Source organism: Osmerus eperlanus, chromosome 9 (assembly GCF_963692335.1).
Source record: "Osmerus eperlanus chromosome 9, fOsmEpe2.1, whole genome shotgun sequence".
Taxonomy (NCBI): Eukaryota; Metazoa; Chordata; class Actinopteri; order Osmeriformes; family Osmeridae; genus Osmerus; species Osmerus eperlanus.
The window spans coordinates 7038951-7064876 of record NC_085026.1 but is presented as its reverse complement, the minus strand read 5'-3'; the positions used below and the strand labels follow the sequence as shown (position 1 = coordinate 7064876).

At 45.4% G+C, this 25926-nt stretch overlaps 2 protein-coding genes across 3 annotated transcripts in view; one reads left to right on the top strand and one right to left on the bottom strand.

Annotated features, from left to right (window-relative positions):
- Positions 1–25926, bottom strand: part of nrxn3a (neurexin 3a) — a 532817-nt gene that overhangs the window by 231373 nt on the left and 275518 nt on the right.
- Positions 44–23953, top strand: foxn3 (forkhead box N3). 2 transcript variants are annotated; one of them, XM_062469816.1, is made up of 2 exons: positions 44–237; positions 23271–23953. In XM_062469816.1, exon 2 carries the CDS (start codon positions 23291–23293, stop codon positions 23936–23938), a length of 648 nt encoding a protein of 215 aa, XP_062325800.1. In that variant the 5' UTR covers positions 44–237; positions 23271–23290; the 3' UTR covers positions 23939–23953. The 2 variants fall into 2 exon arrangements, with proteins under 2 accessions (XP_062325800.1, XP_062325799.1); XM_062469815.1 differs by lacking the exon at positions 44–237 and adding an exon at positions 20031–20280.

Below are 25926 nucleotides of genomic sequence, written 5' to 3'. Positions count from 1 at the left end.
GAGCGAGCGAAAGAGACAGAGAGAGAGAGCTAAAGAGGGAAACGAGACAGACGGAAAGAGCCAGAGTCGAGAGAGGAACTTGAGTGAGTGTGGTTGCCACAGTCTGTCTTTGCCTAAACGTTGAAACCCAAACAGAATGGAGGGATTTCACGCGGGGATTTAAAGCAGTGAAGGAGGGGAGGAAGACCAGATAGGGGGAAGAAGGAGTGCATCAAGAGACACCAGAAGGATCAAAAGGTTAGACTTACATAACTGTTAACACTCTGTTCTGCATGGCAATGTGTGTTTGGGTGTGTGTGTGCGTGTGTGCGTGTGTGTGTGTGTGAAAGTAAGAGTTCTGGATGGTTGTCTGGACACTACTGCCTGCATACCGTAGGCACAGTCCTATGGACGTTGCGTAGTCAATACATTGCAGTTGCCTATAGCGTTCAACAGATATTGGTGAGTCGCTCATGGTCGTGATGTTTGTATTTGATGTGGATGCGTACATACATGTGCCTCTGCATTCTAATAAGTCTTCTTCTTCTCATCTGTCTCAATCCTTCTCTCTTCCTCCGCTTTCTTGGTTTCTGTCCATACTCTGTCTCTCTCCTTTTTCAATTGCTCATGCTTGCTGTGTTGGTCTCTTTTTTATCTCTCATTCCTTCCCCCTTTTGTGACTCAATCCCTCTTGTCTCTCTGTTTCTCACTCACTCTCTCTCGCCCTCCTTCACTCTGTATGATAAAAGCAAAGCGCCCGGTATCCTCCCTTTGGGCTCTTGACACACAAACACACACACACACACACACGCACACAACATTCCCGCCCTCCCTCTGTCTCTCTTTTCCTCAGTCTCTGTCTCACACACACAAACACATAGCAAGCCTCATTCCCATCTCTGGTTTCTGGTGGCTGTGTGTGTATGTCTGTGTGTGTGTGTATGTGTGTGTGTGTGTGTGCGCAGTTTGACAGTGTTCAAGGTCAGTGGCTGGGACTGAGCCTGTCACTGTGGAGAGTAACTTTCCTTCAGAGCCCTGTAAACAATCACTGGGCTCAACTCGACTGCCGACAGCGAAGGACACTCGCGCGCGCGTGTGTGTGTGTGATTGTGAGAGAGAGAGAGAGAGACTGAGAAAAAGCCAAGCTGTGCTACAGAGCCACAGCCAAAGATGAGGCTCAAGCTAAAGCCATGTGAACGTAGTCAACAAACCCACGAGGGTTTTAGTGTGTGTGTGCTTGTGTGTGCAGTTGTGCGCGTGAGTATGCAGCACATCAGTCTGTGTGTGTGTGTGTGTATGGTTGTGTGTTTGAATGTACAGCTTAGCGGATTGACAAATGTTCCTGTTTATGGACATCTAGAGTCTAGAGTGAAGCCTTGTGTTCAGTATGTTCATATTGGCTTAGGTGTTAGTTATTGGCCAGGCTTTGAAGCCTCTAGAATAAAATCCATTGAAAAGGCAAAAGTAGAGGAAAGGCCGTCTGACCGTTCTCATTGGAAAAAGAGACAACATAGTTTGGAGGGAGTTTTCGCTGCACTCCCTTGATTGGCTGAAAGTCCACTTACTCTCTCATAGTAAATAGACTATTGGATATGACCACTAACAGGAAATCAATAGATATATCGCTTGGAGAAACCGACTGAAAAAGCAGTGGAATTACTGGATCGAGAGAGAAAGACTAGATATGCAATATTTAGTCAACAAGAAGATACCATCTACAAGCCAGGAGTTGGCCAGAGAGGTCAAGGAGGAAGAGAGTAAATGGAGACACTTTGCATCGAGACTGGAAGAAGAATGGCCTGCTCTTGGTCTGAGATGGGAGCATTGTTCGTCTAAGCTCATTCTCTCCCCAGTAACTGGAGACAGGAATAGATCCTGCTTTGTCCACTCTGTATGTGTGTGTGTTTCTGTTCGGCTAATGGTTTGTTGTTCATATAAATGTTCATATTACGCACACATAAACGCAAACACACACAGACACACACAGAACTATTTATTTCCCTCCCTCCCATTTTCTTCTCCCACTTATGCATATGTAAGCACCGACACATGCACACACTGTGTGACCCTCAACATTGCCATTGTAATCGGACAAAGCTGAATCTTCACCCGAATTCAGCAATTCTGCTGGGGACAGTCCAGAAGGATCTTTCTAGACCACTGTGAGGTCGTGTGGGCCGAGACTTACAATGTGTGTTGCGTGTGTGTGTGTGTGTGCGTGCGTATGTGTGTTTGCGAGCGTGTGTGTGCCCCCCCCCCCCAAAAAAACGTACAATTCATGTGATGACATTTTTCCACAGCTGCTTAACCACACCAGGGACTGACACACACATGCCACTTTGCCACCAATGCCAGTCTTTCCTGTGTATAAATGGGACACACATGCTGCAAAACAGTTAAAGACTGAAGTTGTCCAGGAATGAGTCTTTTTTGTCTGGGGCCTGTCTGGGGAAGAAACAACAAATATCCCCCAAAAGTACTCAGATTCCAATGATTACTAGAGAATGTGTCTGAAAGGGTGTTTTAGTATTGTTAGATATCCAGGAAAGTTTGCAGGTGCTGTGTCTTAGGGAATGTTGGACATCTACTGTATTTTCCCCTCTAACTATAAAACAGTTTGGAACCACAAATGCATTTGGAAGCATAGACTTAAATAATGATTCATTTCCTATAATTTAGACCGATTATATTCTTAAGTTAGGTTATAAAGCTTATAAACAGGTCTTTAGCCTTATTTCAAAGGGCCATTTTGTGTACAGCATTTCAGCTTATCTGTTTAGTTGGTGTTCCTGTAAAAGGTAGAATACAAGACTTTTTCGGTTCCTTTATCCCTTAATTTTCATTCTTTCGCTCGCTCTCACATCTCAATCTACACACATTTGTCAGTTTCTCTCTCTCTGTCTCTCTCTCTCTCTGTCTCTCTCTCTCTCGCTCTGTATATGTTTGCTGTTCCCTCGTGGTAGCTGTACTTCTCCTTGCTCACCCTGCCCCTGAAACCCCGGCTCCTGATTGGCTGTTCCAGCTCAGGCACAGGAAGTTCAGGGTTTCTAATAACCACCCAGAGACTCAGTTACCATAGAGACAAAGATAAGCCCCTCTCACTCTCTCGAAAAAAGACGAACGTCTGCATGTCATCACCGCTGTCTCTCCCTCTCGGTCTTCCTCTCAATCTCTTTCTTTTCACCACTCTGCCCCTCTTTTCAATTCTCTCTTTCTCTCGATCATAGTTTTAACCTTTCTTTCTACGCTGCAATATGAAGGTCAGCCACAAATGTTCTCTCTTTCCTTCTCCTCTAATCTCCCTTCTCCCTCACTCCTTCCCCCATCCTCCGCTTCTCTTACTCTTCCTCTCCTCTCTTCTCTCCCTGTCCTACTTACTGATCCTGAGAACGCGTCTACCCTGCTTTTAGCTCGGTTCTTCATTTGACTTGCAGTTGTGACACTCACTTAGGCTAGCCTTTTTTTTTTCTTTGTTCGCTTCCCACGCTGTTCTGAGGTGACAAAGCAAAGGGCGCTTCACACAAACAACTTGAAATAGGATATATTTAATAGAACCCAGAGGAATACCATCACATTACAAAAGCTGCTTCCGACAAAAGGTCCACAATCGGACCCTCATTTCGAGATCTTCATGGTTCCGCTTAAGGCCTGGGGAAGGGGTAGTCTGATTCGAGAAAACAACGACCCTCGTCTGGAAGGTTCAGTGCCGGCAACCTGTTTATAAACGGCACGCATGTGTATTTCTGTGTGAACAAATTGGGTGCGTGTGTTTAGATTACCGAGTGTGTGTATGCACTCACTGTGTGTGTGTGTGTATGCGCATATGCGAACACTCCAGCCTGTTCTATTGAGTGATGTCATAGGTCCCTGTGTGCTGTAACAGTGATACGGCTGGCAGCACGTTAATTGATTTCAGGACTATTTTGTCCCACAGGCTCTAAAACAGCATCCCGTAGCCTCTCCAGTCAAGAGCATTTGAAGGTCTCTCTCCCTCCCTTGCTCTGTTTGTCTCTCTCACTCTCTTTCTCTCTCTCGCCATCAACACCATCTATCTGTCTGTCCGTCTCTGTGTCTTTGTCTCTTGCACCATTTCTTTTTTTGTTTATTGTCATAGCTTCTCCTTTTCTTCCTTTCTCACTGTCTCTTCTCTGCCACTTCATTCCCACTTGTCTCTATTCCCTGTCTTTCTTAATCTGTCTGATGATTCATGCCTAGATATGATGCTCACATTGCAATGCTCGGTTTGTGTGTTTGTGTGTGTGAGGACTTGGGCAGCGTGTGCATGTATGTGTGCTCGCAGCCTTGTGTCTGCAGTCTTGACATCTGCATTTGTACGCCTCCGGTGTCTTTGTCAAGGTCAAGGCCCATACACATATACTGTGTCTTTGTGTGTGTGTGTGTTTGTGTTTGTGCATGTGTGCTTTTCATGTCTTTGCGTGTGAAACTGTGTCCGCGAGAGTGCCTGCTGGCACTTTCTCTGAGCGTTGCCGTTGGCGACAGTACTTCCTGTTGACGGAGTGTTGCTGTTATCGGAGGGAAAGGCCTGCAGTCAGGAAACTTGTCAGCCTCTTGTTCTCTCCAAAGTAACGGGACGGGTTGCACATCGCTTATTTGAGTTCCTCGTGAAGCTGGCGGTCTTGGTCTGGGGGAGAAGGGTGTGTGTGTGCAGATGCTTCTTTGCTTTTTGTCATTTTTGGGGGGGTGGGGTTGGGGGGGGATCAGACTCTCTATTTTTGGTTCCCTCTCGGTCTCTTGTGTGTTTATGTACTTAGACCCTTCTTATCTATTCAACACTTCTTTATATTTTCACTGTCTGCTCACCTGTCTTCACTCTTTCTCTCTGTCTCTTTCCCATCTCTCTGTCTCTCACTTTTCCCCCCATCTCTTTTTCTCTCTCTCTCTTCCATCTCTCTCTGTCCACATTGCTCCCTCCCCTCCCATCTCTGCACCATCTTCCCCCTCCCTTGCCCTCCCCTGGTCAGTCTCCCCCTAGCCTCCTTTCTCCCTCCCCTCCCACCATCTGCCTCCAATCTCTGCCTATACCCAACCCCTCTTTCTGCCTCCTCCAGGTTGCCATGACAGTATTCCTCCCGTTTGGTTGTTGTCATGACGCCAAGCGAGTGCAGCTCCGATCTGTCTGCCGTAACATCACTATGCTCACAGTTATACCCCTCGCAGGCCTTTTATATGCTAATAGCTCAACACATACATTCCCAGCCCTGAGGTAAAGGGAGCCACTATGGTTCTGATACGGTTGTCAGTCGCACCCTGTTCAATGGGAAGTGAATAGGAGGAAGTGCAACTCTGGGCTCCGCAGCAGAGCCCCTTGGGAGACGTGTTTTCGATAGTCCTTAGGTTGTTTGGAGGTGTTTGCGCTTCAGGTATTGTTGTAGAACATCACTTTATGTGTCATATCTGTTATGCTATGATTGAATAAGCACGACAGTTTGTTGCCTCAAACTGTTTCTGTGTATGAGCATTGTTTATGATGAATGCAAATTGTTTGGTTTTCGAGTCTGGTTTTTGACAGTAATCTTTACAGAATGAAAAAAAAAATGACATCTGATCACTTTTATCAGTTTAAAATTCTTATATGGTTCGAGTTTTCAGCGACAACTAACATGAATGGTTTGCCAATGTAGGGGTCACAGTTGAGAGGGGTCGTTTTGGAGGTTACAAAGTGTATGTGTGTGTGTTCTAACCCACCCTGTTACATTGACCTTTGTTTGACCCTTTCATTGTCTCAACACTCAATGACTTCCGTCTTTTTCCTTGCCCCCTCATGTACGCAGAGAGTGGAGAAAAGTGGCTTTGCAAGATCCTCAAAAAAAGGAGTCAAGGGTCATACTTCATTTTGAGAGGCCCATATCTGTAGATGATCCACAACAACCTAAACACTACAACTAATCTAAACTCTAACCTTCACCAGTTGTTGAAAATTAACAGGACTGAGGTTCATTGTTTGTTTATGTATTTTAATAAGCTAGTAGTACAAGTACAGGACTGATGTCTAATGTCTGTGTGTCATTCACTAATGTGGAGGCCAAAAAGTCATCTTTACCAGTTCTTTGGTTTTGCGTTATCTGTGATAAACATCAGCATTCAGAAACCATGGAAGCGTCTTTAAAACAATATGCATTGTTGGAAAGTGATGTTGTTTATAATAGTTAGGCCATTACACTTTAGGACAATGAAGTGGAATATGGACACACACAACAAACACAAACACATACACACAGACACATAAAAACAGGGGTTAACCCATCAATGGAGACACTTCACCTTATTTGGTGATTGAGCCTTCTCAGGTTCTCCTTGAGTATTGGTTCATTCATGGTTATTTCCTCAAGAGCTGGGCTCTGATTGTATGCGGAAATAGCTAGGCAGACCCAGTGATTGAGCACTACCAACCCCCCCCCCCCCACACACACCACACACCACACACACACAAAGCAACACACACACACATACACACACACCCTTCATCTCTATTTCATTCGGAGGAGTGGAGAGAGAGGATCAAGTCATTTCCACCCACTGTACAGGCCTATCATCAGTGTCATATTTCATTGGTATTGCTTTCATTTGGGCACTGTCACAGTGCAGACAGCCTCACCCAGGAGTGGATAAACATCTCTGTTTTACCGCCTTCTCCTGCTTCAGACCCACAGAGCACATTGTGTGTGTGTGTGTGTGTGTGCGCGTGTGTGTGTTTTTTTCAAGAGTTCTCTGCTTGACTGACTGGAGTCACCATTGGCTTTGATAGAAAGGATAGAAAGGTTTGCACACGCACGCACACACACACACACACATGCAACTCCCCCCCCCATTATTCTCTGTACAGCTTCCTGTCATCATACCCTTTAATAACCCCCCCCCCCCCTCCCCCCATCTCTCTTGGGGACCAGTATACTTTCTGGGAATGATTGACGTTTTTCCATGTCGGAACATGTTTCCGGCATTGTTCGCATTCGGGATTGGAGGTACATTGATTTAGCAATCCAGGACGTAGCTTGACAGAGTACCATTTTTTTGTTGTATCCAGTGGGACTCTAGGGCTCTACTGTCAAAGCCTCTTGATTTATTTAGAAAGGGGAAACTCTCACCATCTTTTAAAGTGCAAATTCTCCCAGAGACGATCCGGCGTCTGTGCCATCCAGTCACTGTTTGGAGTGGAGTGCAGACAGGCTAGCCAGACACTCAAAAGAGCTTGAGCTCATCTCGACACGGTGTCTCAAACTCCCTTGTCTTTTTTTCCCCCTCCACCTCCTTCCGCTCTGTCACTTTTGGGGGGTGTCCAAATCTTCCTCCGTCTTTCCTGACATTCTGAAAGTCGTTACTTCACTTCGTTTCTGCAATACTCCATTTTTTATGTTGACGCCCTTCCTATCTGCTCTCCATTCTTGTGTCAATTGTTTCCCCTCGATCCTATCTTAGTTTTCGTCCCCATTGACATGTCAGAGTTTAGTTAAAGCCTCTTGACCTAGTCCGCATTGATCTATTGACTTTGAGGGCATTGGAGGTGAGAGGTTGACCTCACAAAGCCACAAGCCCAGCCTTGGATATCCTGAATGGGCTAACCAGATGTCAAGGACAGCCTTTGAGGGGCCTTTGAGATGCAGGACCTGGTTTAGCTGAGCCTAACTAGTCGGCAGAGTTGGCCGTGCATTTAGTTTGTTTTAATTTAATTTTCCATCCAAAGCGACACTCAAAGTTGAAAGTAATGCATATTACAACAGATATGGTAACACTGAACACTGAATGTTCTGTGGGTTTCCTAATGTTGCTAATGTAAAGTTAGGACTTTAAGTGTGGATAAGCAGAACCTATCTGTGTGTGCATGTATGCGTGTGTGCGTGTGGAGGGGCTGGGAAGAGTGAGGCGGTTACCTCAAAATCAACACAATTTGCCGAGCAGGTACAGTCAAACACGCATCTTTTTCAAAAGTATCGTTTTATCATTATTTGTAAGTAGGACTGGACCTGACCTGCTACTTATCCTTCCGACCATAGCCATCACCACTGAAGCAGTAAAACACAGTACAACATCAGCACAAGACTCAATCATTCTCCTTGTTTAAGTGCTTTGTCAGCTGAAGCCATTCTCTGGTTTGGTCTAAGTGGCATTCTTTGGATGATTGTACTGTTGGGAAAGCCCATTTGAGTGTGCAGAGTACAATGAGATGATGGGTGCTGCGGTGTGGAGAGGTTCTGATCGAGTGTGATGGTGGGTGTCTCTTCTCAAGGTGATCCTGGGAGAAGAGAGAAGGACTCAAGTGGATTCTGATGTAAAAAAAAAAATGGTGGTTGGTCAGGATGTGTGGGGGTGTTTGTGTGTTGATCTGTGTGGATGAAGATGATAAAGGGCTGGATTAAGTGTCTTTGTATAGAACCAGGGACACAACCACTAATACTGGGAATACACTTTCGAAAATCTGGAATAAAAGGGTTCATTTCAGCAATAGGACCACGAATATCTGGAATAGAACAGTTGATGTCGGAAATAGGATAGTTAATGTCAGGAATAGGATAGTTAATGTCAGGAATAGGATAGCTGATGTCAGGAATAGGATAGTTGTCAGGAATAGGATGGTTAATATCAGGAATAGGATAGTTGATGTCAGGAATAGGATGGTTAATATCAGGAATAGGATAGTTAATATCAGGAATAGGATGGTTAATATCAGGAATAGGATAGTTAATATCAGGAATAGGATAGTTAATGTCAGGAATAGGATGGTTAATGTCAGGAATAGGATAGTTAATGTCAGGAATAGGATAGTTAAATCGGAATGTGTCCGTTAGACACAAGGCTTTCTTCTGTCGGTTTTAGGGGAGTATCCCATAATAAGGTTTAGGCAGCAATAAGAAAGTGGAGGGCAGAGCCTAAAGGGGACAACACAGAGATGTTTATCCCAATTTTACAACTAATAAAAAACCAAGGAGGATAATGTTGGTTAAAAGCCTGCTAGGGTTAATACAACCATTTATAGAGATCTCGCTAGATCTTTAGTGGGTTAATGCTGGAGATTCAGGATTAACATAGGGATTGAAAGAGAGGTTTGATTTGATAACGTCGGCGAGGGGGGATGGACCAGGGCATTGTCTGGAAAGGCTGGTGAAAGAGTTCAAGTTGGGGGGGCAGTGATTGAGAGAAACGTTAAGCCCATTTATAGAGTGTGGTGTGTCTATTGATGTGGCTGAAATGATTCCAAAACGTATGTTTCTCTTCATCGACTGATAACTACTGTTTGATTCCTGCACCTGACTCGGGCTTGTGGTTGGGTGAGGAGGGACTGACGCTTGGTGACAGTAAGTGACAGGCAGTGGACCCGGGCGTTTTGTCTGAGGTCACGGCCCTGCGCGCGCATGTGTGTGTATACATGACACGGACACCTTTGAGTAGTTTCACCCATTCCTCGCTAGCTCTTCGGTCTGGTGCTGTGCCTTTGTTTCAGTAGCCTTCAGTCTTCTGCAACAGAGAAGCCCTTATTTAACTAACCTGACACAAATGGCCAGACAATAAACCCGTGTCTAGTCTTAAGCTCAACAAGGGTAATGCAGCCCCACAAAAAACAGGTCCAAAACCAGCCCGCTGCTCACACTCGTTCACCCACTGCTTCTCTGTGTATTGTCTTGTCCACTACGCTAGCTTGGCAGCGGGCTGGTCTTGCATGCTACGGTTAATTTGATTTGAAGTGTAATCATGTCTGCGAGGCAGTGATTAGTGTCTGAATGTTGTTTTATGGGAGAGTGGACCGGCTCTGTCATGGGGGAAAATAGATAGTCATCTGACTGATGACACTGATAAACTAACTGGCTGGTCTGACTTGCTTGACTGTGGATCAGAAAACAAACCTGTTTATAGAATGTGACATCCCCATACAAACAGAGCCTCGACAGTGCTTTCATCAGGGACAGCGGCCCAAGCCGCCTCACGGCCAGGTTGTTGGCGGGGACTTGAAACAGTTTCCCGCTCAGCTGACGAGCCGGGTGGCCGTGAAGGAGACTGTTAGAATGTTTTGTAGAACTTTTGTTGAATGAAAGTGCTGTTTGTTTGTTTTTTCTTCCCTGAAAATGCATGCGTCTCAATTCCTGTGACTCTCAGTGGCTGAGAGTCACTGAGAGTCTATAAGATGCCTTTCGCTCATCCAGGTTTTCCTTGTCACCTCTCAACGTTGGGTGCATTGTTGTGTCCTTGTGCCCATTTGTTAGTTTAAGTGTCTTTCTTTCCTACTACCTGTTTTTTCTTTTTTTTCTTTCTGTCTTTCAGTTGTTTTTCATATTTGTTCGTTTGCTCCTTCCTTCCTTCCTTCACGTCAACAGTCATCAGTAAAGTGCAACAATTTGAAATGCCATCCAAAACTTTGAATCTCTAAAAACAACACCACCTCTCAGTTACTAAAAGATGATGATCGTCAAAGATGGCCGCTCAGTAGATAACTTGCTCAAGGTTACAGCTGCAGGGTTGTGTGCAGAGAAGTCCCCATGGCCAAGGATTTGTGCTGGCCTAGCAGTAATTCTGTATTTCTGCTCACACACACATGCGCAGAAACCGCTCGAACGCTAGCGATCAGGTGAAGGAATCTGCAGTTTTTTGTGTGTGTGAGTGTGTGTGCTTGAGTGTGTGTATGATATTAACCTCTGTGGTGATTGACTGTGTCAGCAAGCGGAAAGAGGCATAAGAGAAAAAAACAGAGAGAGAGAGAGAGGGAGAGAGAGGGCGAGGGCAAGAGAGAGAGAGAGAGAAAGAGAGAGGGAGAGAGAGAGATAGGGAGGGAGAGAGGGAGGGAGAGAGAGAGAGAGAGAGAGAGAGAGAGAGAGAGAGGTTGATGTGAAGTCTGAAAGACAGTGTGGAGAGAAGGTGAGTGATGATAATATGAGAAGGAAGGCGTGAAAGAGGAAGGGAGAGAGAGATATTCAGATTAGGGATGAGACAGGGGTTGTGTGATAACTCAATACTGCTCACACAATGCTGAAATTCCGGATGCTGCTGACTCAAGCATCACCCCTCTCCCCTTATTTTTCCATCCTGTCTCCATACCTTCTTTCCTCCCTCCATCCTTGTTCTTGTCCTCTCAGGACAACACAGCAAGCGAACCAAATATTGTACGATGCCCCTTCTGCAAGTTTGTGTTTTTCACCCCACCTCTAAGTTACTGTCAGCTTAAATGCTGAGTAAATGGAAGCTATACACCTGGGACCTGTGTCATTGCTTTTAGAGGTACTGAAGGCATTTTTCATACCTGTACATTTTCCAGTTATGAACAATGCCCAAACGGTGTGTGTGTGCATGCGTCTAGCATGGAAGTGTCTTTTATGTGTCTTTGCATGTATTTTTAGCTGTTTGTTTTAGTCTCTGTGTGTGTGTGTGTGTGCGTGTGTGTGTGTGTGTGTGGCACAAACGTGTGTGCGAATTTCTGTATGAGCGTCTGTGTGTGTGGGATTGTGTTATGTTTAGGAGTTTGTTTGTTTGTGTGTGTGTGTGTGTGTATTGAATGTGCGTGTGTTATTACTATAATTACCAGAGACCTGAGATAGTAAACAGCTGTCTGTCCTCAAACTTTTTCTTTTCTCTTCCTGTCTCAATTTGCGGTTCGTCTGCCAGGAGTTAGTGATCCAGCAGCTGTGTGTGTATGTGTGTGTGTGTTTGATTGGGCCGAGGCATCTGTTTCAAGTACATACACCTGTCGTCTCCTCATAGCTCTTCTTTGTCTCCCCTTCTCTCCTCTCCAATCAGGACAGCTGACTGTCTGTAATTACTCACAATGTCTAATCAGACTTGGAACTGTGCTCCTCAGTTCTTAGCCAACACTTTGGTACGTCTTCACGGACACCCTTTGCCTTCTTCACATCCACAGCCTGTGTCTGTGCTGGACTTCCATCATCCTCTTTTGATTTGGATGTCTCTACTTTCACAAGGTGCGCGTGGATGAGGTGTCTGTGTGTGCGTGTGTGCGTGTGTGTGTGTGTGGGTGCGTGCGTGTGCCTGCATGAGTGTGCACTTTTTTGTGTTTTTCCATGGTGTGGTCCTTTTCTCGAGTAGAAGCTCCTGCATTTGTGTCTTTTTCTTTGGCTGCGGATTGACATGCGATAAAGGGAGAAAGGGAAAGGGGGAGAACGTTTATACTTGTGTGTGTGTGTGTGGTGGATGGGTGGGTGGATGAGCTTGAGTGTGACCGTATGATGGTGGCATGTCTGTCTGTATGTAGGTTGTTAGCAGAGTTCAATGACATTTTGAATGGGGTTAAGCTCGAATGGTTACCATCCCTGACACCTTAACATCATTTGCATAATTGCACGCATACAAACACATAGCTTATTATCTCCCTTGTAGTTGTGCCCATCCACCCAACCTCTCGGTAAAGTGAGGTGAGGTTTATGTGTGTGCGTGCACGTGTGTGTGTTTTCGTTTGGGTCCATCATTTAATTGAGGGGGGACGCATTTGCAAGCGTTTGACCTGAGCAGAAATTCAGGAGCACTAAATAGCATTTTAATTACAACGGCTGCATGCTGAGCGAGTGAGGTGTGAATGTGTGTGCTCCAGGAATATTGACGATGTGTTTTTGCATGAATGGGAATTTTGTCATGAATGTGAGTGGAGATAGTAAGTGAATAGAATCATGATATTAAACGGTGAAATTATGTCAGACACTGTTGATGTGAAGCCATATGATTGTGTGTGTGTGTGTCCGCATGTGTGAACTTAAACTTACACTAGTTGTGTATATGTGTGTGTGTGTGTGTGTGTGTGTGTGTTTGTGTGTGTGTATTGAATGGTATTACTAGTGGTGCAGTAATGAGTCTCTGATCTCTGATCCAGCTACCATGATCAAAGATTAAGAATAAAATCTAGATCCTCATCTTGGAGGATTAGATTTTTTGGTAGATGGCGTTGTGCTTGCGTTGTGTGTGTGTGTACCTTTTAGTGTGTGTGTGCGCATGTGTGTCTGTTGGTGGTGTGCTTTCTAGTGTATATGACTTTGAATGTGTTTGTGCTCGTGTTTCTGTCTTCTATCAGAAGAATGTCTGCAAACGACTGTGGTACTTTTCAAAGGACGTCTCCATCTTTGTCATTCTTTCACTTTCACTGCAGTCCTTGGTAAGCTTGGTGTGGACACTAGGGAAATGGTTTTTAATTAATAAATGAAACAAAATTAAGCACTTTTCCTCCCATGTGGAGAATTGAGTTTGCAGTTATGTATGTGGAAGATTGGTTGTTTGTATGTTGTGTGTGTTTATCTGTGTTTGAGATAGAGCTTTAGAGAGTAATGGGACTGAAGGGGACTGAGACTGGATGGATTTGTTGTTTGTGTGACAGTGTGTGCATCTGAACCATTTTGTATGCATGTTTCTGAGTGTTTGGTACATATTGTATATTTACAATGTGTGTGTGATTAGAAGGGTACAGTATATCTGTCTCGTAAAGGCCAGAGTGAGAGTATTGTTTTACGTTTTGCTGCGAGACCTCCCTGATAGAATAGAGATCCATACAGGAGTAATTTACTGTCACTGCAGATAGGGGACTCTAAACTGCAGCCACAAAGCACACCATTGTAGCATGGCTGTTTTAAGAAAGTGAAAAAGAATGTAATTCTCTCTTTCGCAATACAGTAACAAATCTTGTCAGCATTCTCTGCATGTTTTTTTTGCTAGTCCTCCTTTCCTCTTCTGTGGGTCAATGTCAACCACCATTAATTGAATTGTTAGCCCTGTTCAGCAATGCTAGCTGCGGGCTGGAGTAGCGTTCACTAATATAACTCTCCGCAATGCTAACACTGTCCGTGACTGTTTATGAGACTCAAAACTGATTATCTGGACTGCATTTAACAGAGTAAGAAAGCTCAGTGGGAAGGAAAGCAGGATTGCTCAATGTGGTTTTCAATCACCTCGACACATATATCCCAAAAGGCCTGCTTTAATATTTCCTCAATGTCTTGCACCTCGAACGTTGTATTAGGCCAAAGAGAACAATCTTTCTGGTTAGTTTCCATTTTGTGTCATGGTTGGCTTCTCAGTATCTCCTAAGATATCAAAAAGGGCTAAGTCCCACATAGCTACATCTCAAAAGTGGGGACTTCACATGAGGTCTTTCAGTATTCAACCCAGTTTCTTTTCTGGGAAGAATATCCGCAGCCTGGTAATGAAAAAAATAGGACAGGTTATGAATTGCTTCCATTGTGGGCCATGTCTTAAGGTTATGAATTGACTTGGTTACAGAGGTGTCCTCTGGTGTGTATGATATTCATTAGTGGGGCCCCTGGAGGTGCTGTGTCCATGGATCCCTCTCTCCTAACTGGGTTTAACTCCCCAGCCCAGACTAGGCTACATCAGATGATTCGATTTATGCTCCGCTGTGTCCCACAGCTAGCCGCGTAGTACGGAACTAGCTACATTTGGGTTTGTGTGTGTGCCTTGTCTGTGTGCGTGAGTGAGTGTGTTGTTGTGTGTACATGTTTGTCTGTATTTGCGATCCAGGGGTAGTGTGTGTGATTGCAGGTGTGTCTGTTTTTAAAGAGGGGGGAAGTGTATTTGTGTGTGTATTTCACCACACAATTCGTCACTTTCGCCACAAGTCTGTGTGTCTGTGTGCATGCCTGTATGTGTATCTGTGTGTCATTGAACCACATACACAGCACAAACAGGTGCCTACTAAACACAGCACTACTCCAGGGGGCTGAGGATTATATTAACGCCATACTCTTCAAGCCTGAATGAGTTTCAGTATTAGCTTAGCACTAGTTGGGCTGTGGCATTTACGGATGGATGAATGAGTGTGTGTTAGCCGTGTGCTAGGAATGGAGGGAGTGTGTGTGTACATGTTGAAGTGCATAAATGTGTCTCAGGTGGTGCTTTTCGTTCGTGTGTGTGTGTTGGGGGGGTGAGTGGGGTGTGTGTGCATCTATGAGTGTTTGAGAGATAGCCAAAGATTATCCATCCAGTACCATCTGTGTGTGTGTGTGTGTGCGTGTGTGTGTGTGTGTGTGTGTGTGTGTGTGTGTGTGTGTGTGTGTGAAAAGGACGTGGACTGTTACAGTAAAGACATTGCCTGAGGATCTGCTATCGCACCGTGGTCAGTGACCTTCTGTTAAATGCTAAGGCTGAGTCTGTATTACTGCTAGGGCCCAACTCACTCGCAAGGTTTGTGTGTGTGTGTCTGTGCGTGTGTGTGTGCGTGTGTCTGTCGGCGGAGATGGGTGTTTGGAAGCGTGTCTCCCAAGGAGGGTGCATGGTGTAGTCTAAACAGTCCAGTGGTTTAACAAGAACCCCCGATTGATACTAAATTCATGTAAGTGCAATTCGTGCAAGTTTCATGTAAATGTGCAATCGGTCTGGTTTACACAATGTATCAAAGTTCTCCTACCTCTATTCTCCTCTCTTCTCCTTTCTTCCCCTCTCTTGCTGAACAAGAGAGGGGGGGTGAGTGCGCTTTATGTGAGAAGGGGGTGTGGAGGATTGATTGTCAGTGTTGACCTCAATGTCAATGTTAAACGTACACAGGAGAGGGAGGCGGGAAGAGGGATGGAGGGAGAGTTGGACAGAGGGAGACACCGAAAAAGAAGAAGAAAACAAAATACAGAGAATGAGAAACAGACCAAAACTGAGACAGTGAGAGAAAGGGTGGGAAAAGAAAGCAGAGGACTGGGCTTTTCTTTGAAAAGAGAGAGAGAGAGAGAGAGAGAGAGAGAGAGAGAGAGAGAGAGAGAGAGAGAGAGAGAGAGAGAGAGAAGAGAGAGAGAGAGAGAGAGAGAGAGAGAGAGAGAGAGAGAGAGAGAGAGAGAGAGAGAGAGAGAGAGAGAGAGAGAGAGAGAGAGGGGGAAGTGATTCGCATGCGTTAGCTGGTCTATCAGCAGTGTAAAGCAAATGTGGGCTGATACCTTGGAGAAATCTATCAAAGAGATTAGTCAATGCTGTGTTTCACATTCACTTCCAATGAAGCACACACGCTGTGGGGGGAGACTACATGATGTGTGTGTGTGTGTGTATGTGAGGTATTAAATGGTGTGTGCTAAATACAGAAGAATTATATAGTAAAGGCAGGAGGCTTCAACGGACAACAGAAGGTAGAAAATGTGTGTGTGTGTATGTGTGTGTGACATGAAGACGAATGTCTGCGTTCCCGCGGGGTTCATGGGTGAAGGAATTAACACGGCTTGTCACTCCCAGCCCAGCCCAGCCCAGCCGGCCTCCGTTGCCCAGGCAACTGACGCCTCGGTCTTCCGTAGTAACCGTGGTGACACAGTTGCAGAGGGAGAGAGAAGGAAAGGGAGAGAGTGGAAAAGAGAAAGACTGTTGTCATGACATGAGTAGACATGGAACTCCTTAAATTATTCTCTGAATAAGAAATATTCAGTTTTTTGTGTAGTGTGTCAGAATGCACCACTTCTATGATGTACGCATAATTAATCCCTGTATGCTTTGACAGACAGACAGACAGACAGACAGAAACAGACAGACAGACATACAGACAGACAGAAACACAGACAGACAGACAGACAGACAGACAGAAACACAGACAGACAGAAACACAGACAGAAACACAGACAGACAGACCACCCCAACTGAAATGGACACAGATGGATGCGGAGGGAGAGAGGGAAACCGAATGCAAGAAATAGGGAAAAAAAGGAGGTTCTGACCCGACCCAAAGTCAAAGTCTACCACACATCCTTGCCCGTTAGGTTGGCATCCCAAACTAGAGGGATGAGGGGGAAAGGAGGACGAGGGATGGACCGGAGCATGGATTAAGGGTGAGGATTTAAATCCTCAATCACAAGTATAAGAACAACACCACACTGATCAGCCGTTTCAAATGACCTCCTCTGGAAGGGGAAATGACTGTGGGGGTTGTGTGTGTGTGTGCGTGTGTGTCTGTGTGTGTGTGGTCTAGTGATTGAGAAAAGGGGGGCTTTACAGGGTGTCATGTAACATTGCTGCCGTCAATCTAGAGGTGACTTTTTCAACTGTCTTAGGAAACTGTCTCTTCTTTTTTTTCTCTCAGGGCTCTCTGTCTCTCACACTCATATTTATTCATTTGTTCATTCATTCTGTCAGTCAGCAAGTCAATAATAAACAGGTTAAGAGCATTCAAATTTTAATCCAAACTCTTTTTCACAGGACAAGCACACACATCATTATATTATGGAGCCATCAAAGGCAATCTTACAGTTACCAAAAGTCCTCTTTCAAAGAAACATAAACATCCACTCGACGGGTTCCTGGAGAAAGTCTTGCTCGGCGTGCGCTAGACATGTTTGTGGAGTACTGAAAACTATTCCTCTGCACTTAACCTCCGGCAGGAAGTTGTTTTTAGGTTTGAGAGCCTGAGGATGAGGAGCGAGGGACAGAGAGAAAGGGAGAGAGATGGCATGGAAAAGGGAAGAGACAGAGAGAGAAAACTTGAGAAGTCCAGAGACCCAATTATTGAGAGGGGAGGAGATTTAAAAATGTAAAGCATAAAAGGCAACAAAAATAAATAATAATACATTTGAGGGAAGAGGAGGGCCAGGGGAATAATCAAAAAAGGGGACAGAGAGAGGAGGATGAAGAGAAAAGACAGATGTTGAAGTAAGTGATCGAGTGACAGAGCGAGGCCGTCAACTTGATATGGCATGATTAAAGCAATGTTGTTAATGAATAGGAATGATGCAAAAGCCTCGCGGCTAGCCATATCTGAACAATTTGGGAGGTTTGTTTAAGTGGTCGGAGAGAGAGGAGTGATCTTGTGGCTTTGATTCTTCGGCTGGGCCTGGTCACTGGTGCTCAACCCTTCCAAAATATGTCCTCCCCGCTTAGAAATTAGTCCATCTATGGTATGTTGATATGGTCGATTGTTGGTAAGGCCTCAAACAAAAGTGAGAGCAAACAGGCAAATGGAATCAAGGGGAGATGGTGAGAAAGCAACACGATGGAAGTGGGAAGCAGACAGTTAGAGAGAGGAAAAGAGAGAAAAAAAATGAGAGAAAGACGGAAAGGAGGTGAGAGCATTTTCTTTCTTCCCTGTTATTTTGCGCAGTAAGTTTGGTGATGTCATCATGTCATAACTACTTAAGGGGTGTGTCTGTCTGTGTGTGTGTGTGTGTGTGTGCGTGGGGGGGGGGGGCGGTTGGGGTGGCAGAGGTGACTGGAGCAAAAAATTGTGACACTGCACTTTTCACATAACACACACATACATTTCCACACACACACACACACAACTAGCCCCACCCTCCTTTCACGGGTAAACAGTCAGGGAAGATGAGTTGAGGCTTGTCAAGAGTGGGAGGTTAAGTTTGGTGTTTGTTAAAATGATCATTTTTTGTTTTTTTTCACCTTATTGTTTGAAGAGGTGTCAGTGTTCTGTTGAGCTTATGGATTGACACACAAACAATAATCACACCTAGAAGAGTGTGCTTTTGTGAACAACAAACATGTGTGCAGGGATAGAAATACATTTTCTCACTGCCCTTATGAGTAGCTTTCCAAGTCTACCTAAAACCAGAAGTTACGATGGGAAAGCACTTCTCTTTTAAATGACTGCTGTTGCCGCAACATTGTTACAATGTTTTTCGAAAGGTCCACAGTCAATTGGTAAATTATAAAGAGTTAGCTCTCTCACAGGAGAAAACAAACAACTCGAGACGTGTGTTAGTTTGCGAGTGTTAGACATTGTTTACATTGTTTTTCCACTCGTCAATTATTTATTATCTTAAAAAAGAAAGTGGAACACTTGTGTTTGGAGGTTGATATCCATAGGCTACTAATTCAGCTGATAAATGCGTCAATTAGATAAAAATGAACTGTAAACCAAATAGCCTAGGACCTGGGCTACTCTACAACACGACCTCCGCCCAATAGGCAAGTAGGAACTACCCAACTCACATAGGCCTACTTTTCCAGTTTACTGAGTTCGAAAGTAAGCTTAGCACATGACAAACATTTTAGCTACAAAAACATTGACTGACTTAAACGGCAAATTGAATAGAACATTTTCAGATTTAGTGCTTTGTGAATAGCTGAGTATTTATTTACGGCTGACACGATATAGGCTTTTTACGAGCTCCCCTTCGCGCTTATAATGAGCCCTTTGGTCGTTAATAGAACAAAACTCCTATTGGGGTTGATGCCGAGGTGACAGTTTGGCAGTTGGCTGGCTGTTAGTAGAGGGGCTGGCTGGGGCTATTCAACTCAGGGGATTGTTCTTTTGTGTTGGAGAGGGGCCCTTGGCCGCTGGGTAGAGTGGCACTTAAAGGGACGGAGTTTGTGGGGGGTAAGAAAAGAGAGAGGCCATGGACTCTCTGGATTTTGGATGTTTCATCTCCTCCTCACGGCTCACGTTGCCTTTTGACTTCTGAAAATCTTTCTCTTTTTTTTGTAAACCTTGCCTCTTTTAGAAGAGGAGAGGTGTGTACAGTGGAAGTCAAATTGAATGTCTTGGATGTGGTTTGGGGTCTTACAAACCACGACAAGAGATGAATGCAGTGCATTTTTGCTGACTTGCGATTAATAAACTATCATGATGAGGGGTGAAAACGTGCCACACTTTTTAAATAGCCTAGGCACTCGTGGTGCAATAGGCTATGTGAGCACAAAGTCCGGTTTGAACGGAAAATGTCAACACGCTTTGCTGAAATATGGTAGGCTCGAGCTTAAACAAATAACGATGAACGGAAACTTCTCACGGCACCTCTCTGGCAGTCGCGACCTCCTTATCCAAAACAAATGTTGATGTCTTTGGACAGCTGGTGAGTCCTAAAACTGACAGGACCATTTCATTATCCCCGTTTAAGCGGGGATCCAAACGTGCCCCAAATGACTCCTCCTGAATCTATGCGTGTGTGCGCGTGTATGTGTGTGTGTGTGAGAGAGAGAGAGAGAGAGAGAGAGAGAGAGAGAGAGAGAGAGAGAGAGAGAGAGAGAGGGAGAGAGAGAGAGAGAGAGAGAGAGAGAGAGAGAGAGAGGAGAGAGAGAGAGAGAGAGAGAGAGAGAAAGAGAGAGAGCCAGATGGAGAGAGAGAGGCAGCCCAGCCCTCTCTGCTTCGCCACCGTGGTCATGTGCGCACTTCTCATTTGCTGACGAGCAAGTCGTTCTTTTCCATCGCTTGAACGGAAGCTCGCACACGGCTGTATGTCGCTATCGGGAACAGGGAGCCGACCGGAGCTGTGACAGAGCGCTATGATTTCTGACCGGAATACTACATTCACTTATCCCAGGCTGTTTTGGAATATGGCTGGGCATTGTTATGGAGGGATTTAATGGAATTTACTCAGGACCGTCAGTTCCCAAGACTTGCTCTGTCTGAACACCTTGAATTGCTGATCGGTAAGGGCATGGAACGACTCAGTTTGTTGCATTCTTTAGCCTGTCCAAAGATTTGCGAGCATACCCAAAGCGAGTCATAAACTCGCCTATGTCATAAACTGTAGCCTCTGTTTACCACAACTACTTGAGCTTGAAATGCAGTATGAACTAGATCAGCACTGGAGACTAGGCTGGATATATATATATATGTATATATACGCTTTTTATATGTAGGCTATGGGCGCGTGAGAGAAATGCTCCTATAGACGGAGAGACTGCATTGCATAGGCTACGAAGTTGTTTTCCTCTCCTGACCTTAATGTTATTGCGTTGTACAAATGTCTCAGCAGCGTCCCAGCGGTCAGGTTTACTTTAACCACTGCACTTTTTGTTAGTATGTATGTTTAACAACGTTTACATTAACCAGTAACATTAACAGTACCATATGTTAAAAAATATCACCGTGTGCTTATTCAGTTTGACCTATTGATGTCTGACGGCTTAGTCTCTTGTTTGGCACACAACCTATACCCCCTTAATTTCCCTGTAATTTCAACAGGCAACATACTCCCTAGGCAAGGTTTACAGCCAAGTATAAGATGTTGGGCCTACGGTATTAACGTTACATGTTACAGTTACTAAAATCTCCAGTATAACTAGATGATGCTGTAGCTGTAGATGTTGTGGTCACGCGGGAATACAGACGGCTGAGCTCATTAGACCCAATTGTAGCGAAGGGTTGTCACGGCAACGACACAATTAAATTACCTTTCCCGCCCGTATGGACTCCTGCGGTCGCATTACTATTCGTATGAAATTGTATGAAAAAGTTATCATTTCTAGGTGCATTATATTACTCCACCTCAAAAACTTGAATTCACAATCCATAGGCTATGACTGCTGGCTTACTCGGCAATGTTATTGAAATTCAATACAGTATTGAGATGTAGGTAAGAGTTAGGCCTGTCATCAGTCCCTTTCAGTAAACAAAAATTAGGCTTAGGCTATTATGTCAATTGGCAAAGTAGCCTACTTTTATTTGCATGGATTTTGCATGGATCGGTTGTCACTGATGATCCTACCTCAACTTAAAACACTGAATGACAAGAGATTTTGGCGGTTGAAATGTCTTGCCCCCACTTTTAGTAGGTTAAATCATGGCTTTATTATTCCATTCAACAATCAGGCAGTTGTAGTTGGTGTGGTCGAGGAGGGGAACACCACGCACTGTCCCCAGGACCACAATGAACCAAATGAATGTCTCATTGACTGTGTGACTTGACTTTCTCTAAAACAAACCCACCACAAATCCACTCCCATACAGTCTCTCATTAAAAAGAAACCAAGGTTCACCGGCATCCGTGTTTACTGTGGCGCGTAAAAACCATCAGCCCCTTGAGAAACATGAAACAGGGCTAACAGTCTCATAACAGACCGGTAGTTCATTTCCAGGGGACGCTTTAGTGAAAAGGAAACCACAGATAACGTCGGATTAAGCCATACAAACAGGATTGTTACCTTAATTAGATGTACGGTGGGTGAGAAGAGGAGGCTACAGGAGGCTGTGGAGCAGGAGAGAGAAAGAAGAAAGGAGAGAGAGAGGAGCGAGGAGAGACAGATTGAGAGGGGAGCGGGCGAGTGAGTCACTCCCTGAGCTTCTGCCTAGTGACAGCTGTGAGTGAATAAATCATAAAGACACAGAACTTAGAAGGTTGCTGTCTGCTTACTGTAAGGTTATGACCTGTGTTAGGCAGGCCTCGGATTGTTTTGTTCTTTCGGAGTGTGTGTGGGTTTGTGTATACATGTTCAGGTCAGGTGTGTTGGTTGGTTGTTTGACAGGTTGACAGTCACCAAAAGTAGGCTACTGTATGCACACTCTAGAAACCCGTACGTGCAGGCAAACACACGCACACACTCACACACACAAATACAAACAACAAAGTGCCTGAGAGCCTGTCTCAAGTGGGATTGCTTCGCATTGAAACTTGAAATGAATATATGTAAGCCGGTGGGGATGTGCTTGAGGGGGACAGCGTGTGTTTTGGAGTGTATTCGAGTGCCAGCATGTTGCTATATCACTAAGGAAGAAAAAAAACTGGTATTGGAGGAAAGAGGGGAGGGAGGGAGAGTTAAAGAGAATCCAACCGATGGATGACAAATGACTGCAGGGTTAAACACGTGTGAGTGCCTCTCACTGTCATAGAGCATAGAAGATGTAGCTCGAGTTACTTTTGGTTTCCCACAACTTTCCGTCTGGAATACCCCACATTCCTACACAGTTAGATTGATGGATAAAGAGAGAGGCATTCTATTGTTCGGTTTTGTGCAGAAGTGATGGGAGTAAAATATGTGTTTCATGGTGTTGTTTTTTGTGTTGCGCTGCATACTGTCGGAAGGGCGGTTGGGTGATGGAACTTGAAAATAAGTTCAGACTTGAAGGAGTCAGGTTTCAGCTGTGGTGTTTGTGGTAAACACCATGTCACCCTGCCAGTTTGGAAAAATCATAAAAGGATTTGGGCTATGACATCATTAGCAAGGAAACCTGAGTCACGATGCTCTTCTATGGTTGTTCCGATCACTTAAGTTATTGGCACACACACACACACCCAACGTTTCATTCCAGGAATACAAAATGAACAACTAAAGGCCAAGAGTTGAGAGTTTAGGTCCATACTTGTCTGGTTCCTCTGTTTCATATTCGTTGTTCCGTGTCTTTCCCCACCCAGACACGAAAAGCGGAGAGAAACTCGCATTGACAAAACAATCGATTATTTCAGGCTCCTACGTCCTACACAGTCTCATTCACAGGAACAACACAGAAACATTCAATAGTAAGTCAAAACACCACAGAAATGCTAATATTCATCTCTCTTTCTCTCTCTCTTTCCCTCTCTCTCTCTCTATCTCTCTCTCTCTCTCTCTCTCTCTCTCTCTCTCTCTCTCTCTCTCTCTCTCTCTCTCTCTCTCTCTCTCTCTCTCTCTCTCTCTCTCTCTCTCTCTCTCTCACACAGGAGTTTCGTCGGCTGTCAGAATGGGTCCAGTCATGCCCCCCAGCAAGAAGCCCGAGGGTAGCGGGATCAGCGTGGCCAGCGCCAGCCTCAGCCAGTTCTACCAGGCCGGCTCTCTGTCCCGGGCGCTGCAGGAGGCCGAGGAGCCGGACATGGCGCTGCCCGTCCCGCTGGCCTCGCCCGCCGTCAAGCTGGAGAAGGGCGGCGGCGGGATGGACGACGAGGAGCTCACCAACCTCAACTGGCTCCACGAGAGCAAAGACCTGCTGAACAGCTTCGGCGACCCCGTGCTGCGCAGCGTCAGCCCCGTGGGCGGGGAGTCGGCGGGCAACCGGGGCAGCCACGGCGACGAGGACGGCCTGCCGCCCTCGCCGGCCCCGTCCGACTTGCCGTACGATGCCCAGAGGAACCCCAACTGCAAGCCGCCGTACTCGTTCAGCTGTCTGATCTTCATGGCCATCGAAGACGCGCCCTCCAAGCGGTTGCCTGTCAAGGAGATATACAATTGGATCCTAGAGCACTTTCAGTATTTCGCCAGCGCGCCCACCGGGTGGAAGAATTCGGTCCGGCACAATCTGTCGTTGAACAAGTGCTTCAGGAAGGTGGATAAGGACCGGAGTCAGGTAAGGAGTGTCGAAACGCGCACACTCACACGCTGCACACACACCTGAGTATCAGCCAGGCCCATTTGGAAACCGAAGGGCGAGCGGAAAATCCGAAAAGGTGCGTTTGTTTCAGACTATTTTGAAAGCACATGGCTGATCAGTGAGAGGTGGGGTGGAGAGACAGAAGCTCCCATCTGTTGTAGAGCTTTTCATATCAGTGTCCCGATTATTGACTCTTCTGCCGTGTGCAGTATTTATTTAATAACAGAATAATTTTAAATAAATACAAAATATGTTTTGGCATTTCCATGCTTCAGTGACAGTGAAAGTAGGAAAAAGACATGGAAGACATGCCGGATTTGAATCCGGGCCGTGGCGGTAAGGCCTCAGCCAAAGTGGTACGGGCACTTAACCTGTAGGACACCGCAGCACCCCTAAGAGAATCATTTACATATTTTTACAAGACCAGAATCCCAGGATCCGTGTGATGCAAGCCCTCATCTGTGTTGCATGGTTGAGAGGAATGTAATAATTCGGAGTCAGTCGACCGGCCCTCGGAAGTATTCAGATCATTTTGTTGATGGGTTAGGTAATAGTTTATCAGATGTTTTTGATTGAGCTTGTATTGCGGGAATATACTTGGGGAGATTGTGTGTGTGTGTCTGTGTGTTTGCATGCGTGTCAAACACTAAAGCCGTTCCATGTGACTCATAGTTCACTGCCATCTGCTCCTGGGCTGTGCTGCAAAGTATATTTTTTTGTATATAACTCTCCATAGCAACAACTGCAATTGACACGGAAAGTAAGCTGTTGCTGTAGCAACAGAGAAACTGATGTGGCAACGTACAGTGTGTGTGTGTGTGTGTGTGTGTGTGTGCGGGCAAGGGAGGAGTGCGTGTTTGGGTGCACTTCTGTCTTGCAGGGCCTGTGTATAATGGCTTCAGTGTTCCAGGTTGGTGCGCAAGTGCTGTTGTGTATTTAGGCATAGAGCAGCGCACCTACAGCAAGGATACGTCTGTGGACTGCATGCCTGGGCCATACACCCGTGTGTGTGTGTGTGTGTGTGCTGCAAGAAAAGGGAAGCTGCTGCCAGACACCCCAGCCTGACCTGTGCCATCTCGTTGACCTATGAACAGAACACACGCTCTCTTTAACGCACGCACACACCCAAGCATCAGCACATCAAGTGTGCATTCACACGCCGTGTTTACCCTCTTGATTTGGCCCTTACACCCCCCCCCCCCCCCCCTGAAAAGTACCCTGTTGCCATGTTAACCCTACAAACGCCAGCCCCAGACTCTCATGCTCCCCGCTTGGCCCCGCCGGGACAACCTATCAGGATCTACGAACACGTTTACATGGGACTCTACGGATCACAGCCATTGGTTTGTGTGCTTGTCATCCCTGTAAACTCCTACTCTTGTCCCGCCCCTGACCGGGTCTCGACCCTGCATGCGTCGATATTTTCGCTCCACCTCCCGCACCGCACGCACGGCGGCTAAATCCAGTTCCTGATGGTCAACAGGCATTTTGACCCCCCTCACACACATTCACTAACCTTCATGGAGACCGTTGACTCGCCATTATCTCCGTAGGTCCATGTTATTGCATGTTCTGCCCAGTCAATTCAGCAATGCACTTTCAAAGTGTTGCTCGCGCCAGAGGAATCACCTCAAACATTGTGAGAATCCGAAGTGTTGTGTGTCCTACTTCAGAAAAGAAGAAAAGGAAACTTGTTTTTGAAGTATTTCTTTTTCTTCTTTGTCTTTTTTTTCTTCCATATTTTAAAAAGAATTGATTGACAGAGCCACTTTCTTTGTCTTTGAAGTATTTTCTTCCCCCTTCCCACATAAGGAAAATCCAATTCAAACCATCAAACGGAAATTCCTCTTGAAAAACGTCTTATTGTGTCTGTGGCCTTTCAAGATCTTCCACAATGTCATTTTTTTTCCCCGGTTCTCTTGTCTTTTTGTTTGCGGGCCAGCGTTACCCAAACAACACCAATCCTGAGGTGTTGATAGGACACGGATGCACACGATACACAAACACACACT